This window comes from Octodon degus, unplaced genomic scaffold (genome assembly GCF_000260255.1).
Source record: "Octodon degus isolate 3935 unplaced genomic scaffold, OctDeg1.0 scaffold00095, whole genome shotgun sequence".
Lineage (NCBI taxonomy): Eukaryota > Metazoa > Chordata > Mammalia > Rodentia > Octodontidae > Octodon > Octodon degus.
The window spans coordinates 5530043-5541840 of NW_004524671.1; the positions used below are offsets into that span (position 1 = coordinate 5530043).

The 11798-nt window shown below is 44.6% G+C and overlaps 1 protein-coding gene across 1 annotated transcript; it reads right to left on the bottom strand.

Annotated features, from left to right (window-relative positions):
- Positions 1–6199: 6199 nt before the first annotated feature.
- On the bottom strand, positions 6200–8728 carry LOC101573355 (homeobox protein NANOG-like). Its single transcript, XM_023722990.1, is given in 3 exon segments — positions 6200–6493; positions 6496–6717; positions 8720–8728. Coding segments are annotated over 3 exon segments (525 nt in total).
- Between the last annotated feature and the right edge of the window lie 3070 nt (positions 8729–11798).

The window sequence follows — 11798 nt, forward strand, 5'->3', positions numbered from 1 at the left end:
AGAGGGTCCGGCCCACGCTGCGCCTGGGCTGGGACTGGTCCCGCCGGCGCAGGGTAGCAGGAAACTCTCCGCACACTCACCGGACCTGGGCTAGGACTCCCAATTAGGTTTTGACAAACGAGGAGGATAGGAACCTTCTATCAACAAGTGATGCCAAAACAAGTGGAGATCCACAGGGGGTCGGGGAGAGCTACTATGTGTAAGTCTCACACCTGGTATGAAGACTAACTCAAAATGATCACAGCCAACACAGAAAATTATAAAGCCACTAGATAAAAATCTACAGGATCTAAACAAAGAATTTTTAAGCTTGACAATGAAAGCCTACGAAACCAGGGCCCATAAGAGAAAGACTGATAAATGAGACATCATCATCATAACTTTAAAAGTTTACTTTGAGCAAGATCCTGTTAGGAGAAGGAAAAGAGTGGGAGGGAATACTTGAAATTTGCATTTCTGATTTAAGACTAGTATTCACAACAAAGAACTCAAATTGCAACAGTAAGAAAGCATTTAACCCTATGAGAAAATGGTCAAAGGATACAAAGAGCTAATTCACCAGAGAAGATACACAGATCGAAAATAAATGCTTGAAAATGAAGAAAACATTCAACCCTGCAACATCTGAGAAGTGAAAATTAAACCCAGAATGAAACATCACTCTGATGTAGTATTAAAATGGCTAACATGAGAAATAGTGACAATTCAAATGCCAGGGAAATGTGGTAGAACAGGAGCACTCATGCTTTGCATGGGATGCAATGTGGTACAGCCGTTCTGGAAGGCAGTCAGGCACTATCTTTCTACTTATAAATCACACTCCGGGACATACATGCTGAGAAAGGCGAGCTCAGGTACACACAAATGTATCAATTGCAGGCCTGTAGAATCCTTCACACAACGTTTACAGAATTCTGTAGAGGATGAAGGTTGCTGTGCTATTTGTTTGCAATAGACCCAAACTGGAAACAAGGAAGATGTGTTCCTCATAGGCAAGTGGTAGGACAAACTGTGGTCCCCACCATGATGTGGAATATCAATCAGCAATGAATAGGGACAAACTATTGACACACACAACAAGCTGGATGAACTCGCAAAGAATTTTCTGAGTGCAAAAAGCCACTCTCAAAAGGTCACACACAGAATGATTCCACTTACACAGTGTTGTCAAAATGATAAATCCACTCAAGTGTAGAACAGTGTTTGGGGGCCAGGCTTGATGTCTAACAGTGTGGGGTGGCAGGGTAGTAGGTGTAACTACAGAAGGGCAATGACACAGTCTTGTGATCATTTGAATATTCTGCATCTTGGCTGTATCAGTATAGTGTTCAAGTTATGAAATTAAACATTCACCAGAGTCTATCTTTTCAGGAAATTACATGGAGGATATAAGGGATCTCTGTATTATTTCTAACAACTGCTTGTGAATCTTAAATTACTTCAAGATAAAAGTTCTAATTAAAATTTTGATGTAATCCTTTTTGGAAAAGTAAGTCAAAATGTGAGTGCTCATATTTTCTAGTTAGCGAAGTAAACAAAAAGGGTGAAATTGTAATTAGGCGCCTCATCTACCCCAATATGACCAAATTACGATCTCAACGAACGTGTGATCAACATAAAAACTATTACTAAGATATTTGTGTTTCTGTCTTGGAGCAGATTATTACACCAAAAATACAATGGACTGGGTGGCTTATTTATTTCTCATAGTTGTGTAGGCTGGGAAGGCACCGTCCAGGTACTGACAGACTCTGTGGTTGACCAGAACCCTGTTCCTGGTTTGCAGACTGTCACACCGTCAGATGGGAGAAAGCACAAGTTCTAGTCTTTTTCCTTTCCTAAGCGGTATTCATGCCCTCACGGGGCCCCTTTTCTCCTAAGCCTATCGAACCCTAATTACTTCCCAAAGGACCAGCTCCTAATTCCTGCCTGTTGGCATTAAGGGATGCTTGCTATTCAACGTGAATCCAAGGTGGCTCCACATGCAGTTCCTAACTACTGCTTCTCTTACAAAATGCTTGAAATCCGTTATGCATGTTGAGCTTACCAAGTCCTTGAGTCACGCCAGCCAGAACTGTAGTACGCGACAGCTGCGTGTGGTTAGCAGTTACTCTGACGAACGGCACGGTAAAAAGGAACTGATTTGTGTATAGGAAATACTCATTCTTGCGAATCACCATTTCTCCTGAGATGCAGAGAACAAGCTGTTACAGAACAAGGAGAATTTCTGGGAACTTCTTTCCTTGACGCGGAGGCTTAATTCGGGAAGGAGAAAGACAAAGGTTGGTTCTGGAAGCTCCCTGATGGAAACTGCGCATCCTCTTGAATTTTCTCCACAGAGCTCACACCGGCGCTACCCTTGTCCTCAGTGCCCACCTAATGGAGCTCCCCTTCCACCCGCAGCAGCTAGTTCTGGCTCCAAAGAGCCTGGGTGGCATGAACAGAATGTTTCCATCTATCTCATCACAAGGTGACAGAGTTGTGAACAGGCATTTTTACCCTTACAAGTTGCTCCTAATTCCTTAGTACTTAGAGACTCAGCTCCCAGCCCCCTCTGGGGACAGCTTGCTCTCCTGGTTTGCTTTGCTTTTGCTTTCCCCCCTATAGCAGCTTCCCTGAATGTCTGTGCCTTGGCAACCCCAGAAGTGGGCTTGTTCCAGTGTCTTCTTTCTGGCTAGGAACTGCTGCTGTCAGGCTGCAGGGGAGGTGACCAGCGCAGATGCCCCGTCCACAGCTGCCCAGATATGAGGGCAGGCTGCTTTCTTAGAGGCTAACAAAGGCGATTTTTGCAGAAACCTGGCCATTTGGGGGCAGTACACATCTTCAGCTATCTTCAGCTGACACTAGGTATGGAGTGCTGCTGCCCTCAGACTCCAGCTCTCTGGGTCTCAAAGATGCACTCCTGTCTGTCCATGCTGAGAGATCGGCCCGGTGTATAGTGCTGCCTCATGGTTGTTCCATTAGAGCCCATGTAACTGTGTGGCATGCCAGTGAGTTACTTTAAGGTGCTGAGGGGGAATTGCTCAGGGAGAATGTCAGGGGAAGAAAGGACGCAGGAAGCACTGGGCCTGGGTGCCTTAGTGTGACACTAGACTGTATGATTTTTCTCTCTGCCTAAGTTATTTCAATCTGTAAAGTGAGGATAATAATAGCTCGCACCTTGTAAGGTGGTTCTCAGGATTACATGAGGTAATGTATAGACGCACTTGGAATGGTGCACGGAGCATAGTTAGGATTAAGTAAGCAAGGTCACTGCTGTATATTCAGGGTGGTACAGGAGAGGTGAGCTCTCCTTGAGCTATGGAACACTGTCTGTCCCATCAGTGAACTTCTGGACCTAATCCAAGAGTCAGATGTTAAGACAAAGCCAAGGTCAGTTGTGGCTGCTTTGTCTAAGTGCGTACGTGTTATAAAGGACTTGCCAAAGCAGGGATTTCAGGTCTCAGCCTCAACAGACACAGGTTTGGGCTAGTGGTGGAAGAGAAGAAGCCTGCAGAATCCCTGTAGGTGACAGTAGAATGCATCTCACAGACCTCTCCTACAGGAGCACCTGCTCTGCCCTCCCTCAGCAAGGCCTGGACTTTGGCTCTTGTACCCAACAGAAAATGTAAAGGTGGTAAATTACCTGCCTTGTGGTTCTGTGACACCCTGCTGGCATGGAAGAAGTGGAGTGGTGTACGGTGGGCCCCACATTAAGGAGCTATAGGCAGCCTCCTGATACTCAGAGTGGACTGTGGCCAGCAGGCAGCAAAAAGCCAAGCACCTGATTTCAGATAACTTCATGGAAACGAATTTTCCTAACAACCCAAGTGAGTTTGAAACCAGATTCTTTCCCATTCCAGCTTGAGGATGAGACTCAACTATGTATGCACCCTTGATTTTCAATTTCAAAGTGAGACTTTGAACAAAAGATCCAGGTAAGCAAGGCCCTGAGCCCCAGGATGAATGAGATAATAAATGTATCATCTTATACCACCAATGTATGGTAATTTGCTATAGAGCAAAAAAAAAAAAAGAGTACATATGGGCATAGAATAAACAGAAGTTGAGATATGAATCTGCATGGAGGGCTCCAGGGCCTGTAGCATCACAAGCTCCTAGTTTTGAGTTCAGTGGGAAGCAATCTCCTCTCTCCCACAAGGCCCTATGAAAGTCTTTGTTTCTTACTGGTTCCAAGAAAGTCATATACCTATTCATAAACCAGTGGTGTTGCCTGATAGACAAGGAATTAGTCACATGCTTACCACAGGGCCAGAAAGATGAGCAACTCCCCCTAAACGCCTGGGCTGAGTTATGGGGTGATAGGGTACAGCTGATTACAAAGTTGGCAGGAGCAATTCTTCTCATGCTTCTCTGCAGTGCGACTATACTGCTCCTTTCTTGACTTCTGCTGGTCTCATGAATTGTGGGGTTAATCTATGTCCTCTGTGAAGCAGATGCCATGGTGAGACTAGCCAAGCAAGGTCTTCTTGGTAGATGAGACTAGGGAAGGAGGTGGGAAAGTTGAGCTGTGAGGCCATGATGAAAGTCCAACCCCAAGAGAAGACAGAGAAGAGCAGATTGGTTAGAAGTGTCTGAGAAAGGTTTGGCCAGGGCACTGGGGAATCTTGTAGCCCAGGACAGCTAGCTTAGAAAGGAGCCTGTGTCTCCCACATGAAGATTTGCCTTCATATTTAGTTTGGGGATTCTACAAAAATTCAGCAATGGACCTCAAAGCACAGTAGCTGAGGGCCTCAGTCAACAACATCTCCTGTAGGAGAGGTCTGTGAGATGCATTCTACTGTCACCAGACTTGGTTTCACCAGTAAAGTGTAGAAGAAATGAAGTTATACAGTGTCCAAGGCTTCAGGGACTTGTAGCTTCACTTTCATTCTCTTGGAACGTTCCCTTGGGCTACTGTGGAAGACACTCGCCATTGCGAAGATGAACACCTCCAGGAAGAGATCTGGGAGACTCCAATCCTCAAGCCAACACCAACTGTAGATGCGTGGGAGGCTATCTTGTGTCCGTCAGGCCATCCAAAGGCAACGATGTGAGTGAATCCAGAAGAATCAGTGGAGGAATCAAGTGAGAAATAGGTCATTGTCAATGTAAACCACGAAGTTTTGAGGTGACAGTTTATGTAGCAATAAGAAACTAAAGCAAAAGTAAAGGTGGCTCCTATCTGGGTGACCCAGGCTCAAAACATATCCAACATGTGCTCATATAACTACTAAAAGAACTGGGCATTCTTTTAGTACATGTCTATAATCCCAGCACTCTGGGAGGCTGAGGCAGGAAGATTGTAACTTGGAACCCAGCCTGAGCAACTTAGAGTCTTAGTGAGACCTTGCCTCAAAATAAAAAATAGTAAAAGGCTGGGGATATAGCACAGTGGTATGGCCCTGTGCTCAATCCCTGTACCATAAAAGTAACCAGTTAATAAAGGACAGGAGTCCAAAGTGTAAGAAGGGTCATTACTTTGCTTTTGACAGCTCCACAAGCCCCAAGAGGAAAGCAGCCTCAGCCCCAAGTGTTTTTCACACACACTCTCCCTCTGACTGGCCTATACTAGGCCCAACAGGCCTTGCTTGAGCAGCGGTTTCCACTTTGCTCCCATGCTGAGGCCTCTGTGAAAACTCATGGATGCAGTTTGGTCTGTGCAGCATCCCAGGCATAAGATGGCTTCAAATCTCCCTGGCAACTTCCAAGTGCTGCACGGTACCCAGTTGACAGTGTCTCGCAGCTGCACGGTACCCAGGCTCCACCTGCCCCCAGCACAGGAGGTCACTGAAGGCTCCTTGTTCAGACTCCAGTCCTGCCCACATCCCATGCTGTCCCAAGAGGCACATGAGAATTGAGCCTGGTCACCGCTAGATTCAGCAAAACCCTTTGTGGAGGGGGAGTATCACTTTCATAGATCTTCAGGCTACAGGTTCATGGCATAATTCAGGAACAGATCCAGGGCCTGCGAGCTGTTGAAGTACTCCTGAGTGTCCCCAACAATTTCTAGTGAGGCCTCCAAGTCGTTGCCAGGCAAATTCTACAGGAAGGGCAGGCAGGGCTGCAGCGATTCCTCCCCGCAGCTGGGAAATGGGCTGTTCCAGCCTTGGAAGTACCAGGTCTGCGTGTTCCATCCAGGTCTGTGCATTCCAGGTCTGCGTATTCCAGGGCTGTGTTCCATCCAGGTCTGCGTGCTCCAGGAGTGGTTGCCCCATGACTAACTATTCCATGCTGTGTTGTTCCAGATCTGGTTGCCCCACATGGGAAGGTTCCCGGATGTAGTCACCAGGCTGCCCTGGGCATACTTGGAGCAGGTACCTGTGCCCTTCTGAAATGTGTCAGCGCTGTTCTGCCAGTTGCTTTTCTGCCATCTCTTACATTTCCTTCTCTGATTTTGGAACCAGGTCTTCACCTGCTTGTAGCTGAGGTTCTGGGTGCTGCGGAGCTCCTGCATCTGTTGCAGGCTGAGGTACTTCTGCCTCTGGAAGCGGTCGTTGAGCACGCAGAGTTGCGTGCTGTGTGAAGACTGGTGCGCACCTTCTGCTTCTTCACCTTCTGCTTGCCTGAGGCCTCCACGAAGCCAGGCAGGGGAACACAGGGGCTGGTGGAGGAGTCGGGTGTCTGCTGGATGAGCCGGTCCCCCGAGGAAGGGAGGAAAGAGGCAGCAGCCTCGCAGAGGGGCACGTCTGCCTCGGGCGTCTGCAGGGAGTTGTAGGTTTCTGCAGGCCTCGGAACCTAGATTCCCCGATTCTGCTGCTTCGAAGCAAGGCAGACTTGTGGGTAATCCCGGACCACACTCACAGTGGTTGGCAGAAGGAAAGAAACCAATTTAAGGAATTTTATAATAGTTGGGACCAGGGACGTAGTTCAGTAGCGCAGTAGAGTTCGATTCCCAGTACCAAAAAAGAAACTAGTAAAAAACAAAACAAAACAAAACAAAAACAAAAACAAAAACAAACAAACAAACAAAAAAAAAAAAAAAACAGGGCAAAAAAAGTTCCCTAATGGTTGGAAAAGACCAAGTTCCTCTTTATGACTTAAAGGCCAAAGTGGGAAATAGTTGAATAAAAAGAAGACTCCCATGCCACGCAGTGCAGGAGTCGGGGTGAAGTGATCAGGTCTTCGTATTAGTTTTTCAAACATTTTTCACCTAGTTGTTTTCTTTATTTGGTTCTTGCTTTGGTTTCTCTCCTAGTAAAAGAAGTGACAATATTAAAATACTAAATTTGCTTAGCTTTATAAGAATACCGGAAAACCAAAGTCATTTTCATCAAAATTCTGTACAAATATTAAGTATATTCCAGGTTGGATTTACTGTCAACCTCAGAGAATAACTGGCAACTTGAATTGTTTGCTCAGTGCCAGAAGAAATGTGGAAAGCGATCACGCGGAGGTCTGAAACACTCTGTTCTCAGAATCCCTCCACTGTCAGTTTGTAAATGACTTCCATTCCCTAGCATAGCAATAGGCTGTATTCTTACACTTGTTTATCTACATTAAAATCAGCCTTTATTTAACTCGGAGGGCTATCTACTGCTGGGAAATAAAAATCTGGTGCTTGTTAAACATCTACAGTGTTGGGGCTGGGGAGATGGCTCAGTGGAATAAGTGCTTCCCTGGCAAGTGCAAGGGTCTGAGTTCAATCCCCAGTTAGGCCAAAATGAAAAGCAAAATGAAACAAACAAACAAAAAAATCTACAGTCTTTATAAGAAGTCATGTTCATGTGGGAATATATTACAGAATAAAGAACAAAGTATTAGTGTGAATGGTTTCTCTGGAAAGATTCATTATGCAAAATAGATGGCAACAGTTATTAATAAATATGGGAACCAGGAAATGATGATATTTCAAAATATCAAATATATAAGGATTTTCCTAGCCTCTAATCCCTCTCTCTGTCTCTCTGTGTAGTACATTTCTAACTGGTAGTCACCTTATTACACCCAGCTGAATTAAGCTATAGTGGTGCTGGGTATGGGAGGCCCACCTGAGGATTGTTGCCAGCAGCACAAAGGCAGAACAGGAGAAGCTGCTGGAACACTATTAGGGATGTTTGGAGAAGCTGTTGGAGCTGTTGGAAGCTGCTAGTTTTCTTGGGCTGTTCCGCAGGAGGACCTTGTCATGCTGGCTTTCCTGGTGAGCTTTGGAGAAGTTTTGGTCCTTTTTCTTTTTCTAATATATATTTTAGTACAGGGCCTACAGGATCTCACTACACAGATTGGACTCATAGTGATCCTTATTTTTATCTTCCCAAGTGCTGAGATTACAAGGGAGTACCACCATGCCCAGACTCAGTCGCCATCTCAGTGCACCCTGGGGCCTATGCTGGCATGGCAGGCCAGGGATTGAACCCCAGTCCCTGTGTCTGCCTAAGCAGGTGCTTTAATCCACTGAGCTCCCTGGCCAGCCAATTTTTTTTTCTGGCTCAGCCTGCCCTGAGGGCAGGACTGGCACCTTATGTGGTGCCGGGAATTGAACTGTGGTCCTCTGAGCCTACCTAACCTTGCCTAAGCAGGCACTTTAGACTGCTGAGCTATCTTGCCGGCCTCTGGTCCTCATCTTGAGCATCGCTTCCTGGCTCCAGAGGGGAAGATGGTGCACTGCTCAGCCTCATGGAGAAGGTTGTTGCATTGCTTTTCCTGATAGGAACTTGACTTTCCTCATTGCTAGAGGAAGTGGGAAACTCACTGTTGCTGAGGATAGCTTTGGTACTTTTGGGGGAGTGCTGGTGCTTACCTTGAGCATTGCTTTCTAGCTCCAGTTCAAATCTCTCAGCCTGTTAGCACACATCCTTCATCCCACTTGCATAGACTTTCTAGGTTCTACCACTGACCTTTGGGTATTACTAGCACAGACTCATGAGGTAGGATCCAGGCCATCAGCTGGATTCTTTAGTATTTAGTGTGTGGATAGATTTCTTGCACTAGTTGTATATGATTCTTGAGTGATTCCTTATAAACTAATATTATAAAATGTGTCTATGCTGCTATTCTCCAGCAGTACCTTAAGGTTTTTTTCTTCACTTGTTTGAAATTCTATTTGCTTTTTCATTCTCAATGCCCAATATCTACTTCCAATAAAGCATGTTTATAATTCAGAAAATGTGTCTTGTATTATATTGTTCCGCACCGAAAAACCCCAAACCACTACACTCTGTCTCTGTCTCTCTCTGTCTCTGTCTGTCTCTGCCTCTCTCTCTCTCTCTCTCTCTCTCTCTCTCTGTCTCTGTCTCTGTGTGTGTGTGTCTCTCTCTGTCTCTCATACACACACACACACACACACACACACATCCTACTCCATAAATCTTTGGCTGAGCCACAACTGGTGCTGGAAGGGCTTGCTTTATTCAGCATTTACTGGTAATTTTCATCGAGCAGTACATTTTCATTTTTTAAACAAGGCCACAAATTCTGGGGTTCAAATTAATTTTCCCTTGGGCTGCTCTTTCCACCCTATCCCCTCTAAGAGGAAGACAGATTACTGGCCAGAATTGAGGCAAGGAATGATTCGAGGCCTTCACAGAAAGCCACCTTAATGCCCGAAAGCCTTCATACAGAGGAAGCAAAAGGGTGACACTGGAGGGGGCAAGTAGTAGTCGCTCAACTCTAGCAAAAAGTACAGTTAAGGAGGTTCTCATGCATTTTAGCAGTTGGCTTCACCCCTTAGATGTGTGTGCTGGCTGACATGAAAGAAAGAATGGTTGAAACATAGTCTAAATAATCAGTCAAGTTCATGTAACAAGAAAAAAGGGCCAGATGAAGCCCACCTACGAAATGCAACTGGAAATCTGCAAGAGCAAGTGAGAGAGGGAACTGGATTACCAAATATGGGGAGATTTTTACACCCTGCCAACTAGTACCTCCTTCTCACATCCTGTGATTCCAAGTCTCTATTTTGCAGGAAGAAAAGAAAGAACTGACATATTTAAATGTACCCACAGGAAAACCTCACTAGTGCCACCTTATTTAGCTAGTCTTTGAAACATGGGAAATCTTGAAGACTGTCAGGTTGGCAAATGCTTATCAACATGTCCAACTCCAGGAGACCTGGGGAGCACAATTTTGTCTGAACTGGGGGTTCCAAACCTTTAGCTCAGGAAGATTTACAAGTCTGCAGTTTGGCTTTCTGATAAAAACTCTATAGACACCTGTAACTGGTGGGCACTGGGGGTGTAGCTCAGTGTAGCGCATGCATTGAGCACATGCAGAAGCCTAAGGTCAGTTCCTGGCGCGCGCGCGCGCGCGCGTGTGTGTGTGTGTGTGTGTGTTTGTGCCCCATACACAGCTACTGGTGGGCAGGAACATTGTATCATTGTATCGCTAGTCCCTCACAATCAATACTAATGATGACTGACTCATCAGGATAAATATTTCAAGGTATTTCACAAACAATATTTCTGCCTGTTGTTTACAAGCAGTCTTTCCTAGATACAATAATCATCATTATGGAAATAAAGAATAAACCACATTTTGAACCCAAAGGCTTTAGAGCCCAACATTTCTTGCTTTGATTCCCAGATGTACAGCTTCCTACATGACTATGCAACAATGTGCAAGTAATATAATTTCTTGGAGCCTCCTGTTCCTTATTCATATAATGATCCAATTAACACCTATGTGATAGTAATGTTGGAAGAATTAAGTAATATAATGCATGTAAAGATATTAGCTCAATAGTATTTGATCATTGTTCATATTAAATGAAAGTCATTATGTAATATATTAATATGAGAGAATTGAATTAAAATTAAAAGCCAGCAATGGTTTCTATGAGTGAGTCTTTAAAATAACTCTATTGAGATATAGTTTATATAGCAAAGATTCACTTGCTTAACCTGCCCATCTTAGTGCTTTGAAGCAGGTATGGTATTTATCATTTATAGAGACTTGTACCACAATCACCATACCCAAGTTTAGAACATTTTAGTGCCATCAAAACAAACCCCTACCCAATTAGACATCATTTCCAAAGCTTTGGAAACCCTGCTTGCAAAAACATATATAAGATGTTGCTCTGCTTTGCCTCAGGGCTAATGATTTGGAACTTGCATTCCCATCAGCCTGCTAGCATTAATAAAGCATGTTGCCTTCCAAACTCCTTGGTGCAGAGCATTTTCCATTCTGTTTGGTTCATATTCTGCAACAGATAGATCCTACAAGGACTGGGGCTTTCATCAGAAAGAGCGGAGTCTTACTCATTTCTATGACCTTTGCTGTGAGCCCCAGTGGTGGAAGAAAGGAAAAAGATTATGAGTTGACCAACAGCCTTTGTCAGGGTGGTATGGAAGACAGCTTCGAAACTGAAGTCAGGATTTGAAGTTAGAAATAACCCTGGACTGGGCTGCGTGGTAGTGAGAAGAGCTGTGCCTGTTGGCTTAGCTCCTACTGTGCTGGGCGTGTCACCAAACCTGTTAGACTTGTTTGCCAAGGCAAGTGTGGTGGTTGGAGCCTGCTCCTTATAAGGCACTGGGTGACCTCAGGATGTAGGCAATACATCATGTGCATAAAGTGAACAAAGAGCCAAAGAAAATAAAGACGGTGGCCAGGCAGAAGCTATGTCTCTATTAAATAATCACTCACACAGAAACAAAAACCACTCAGACTAAGAAAAGTCTTTTAGTTTGATTACATAATCATTTGCCAGAATCTCTTAGCTGTCCACATTATGCAGCAAATGCTACAATCTAAGTTCAACCTCATTAAGGGTATTTTAATTGATTTCAGATACTACATAAGGACTTGTGATCAACAACTTTTTAAATGCATGTATTAGTAAACTATAGAAATGGAGGAAATTTATAAGATCTCCTATGTAG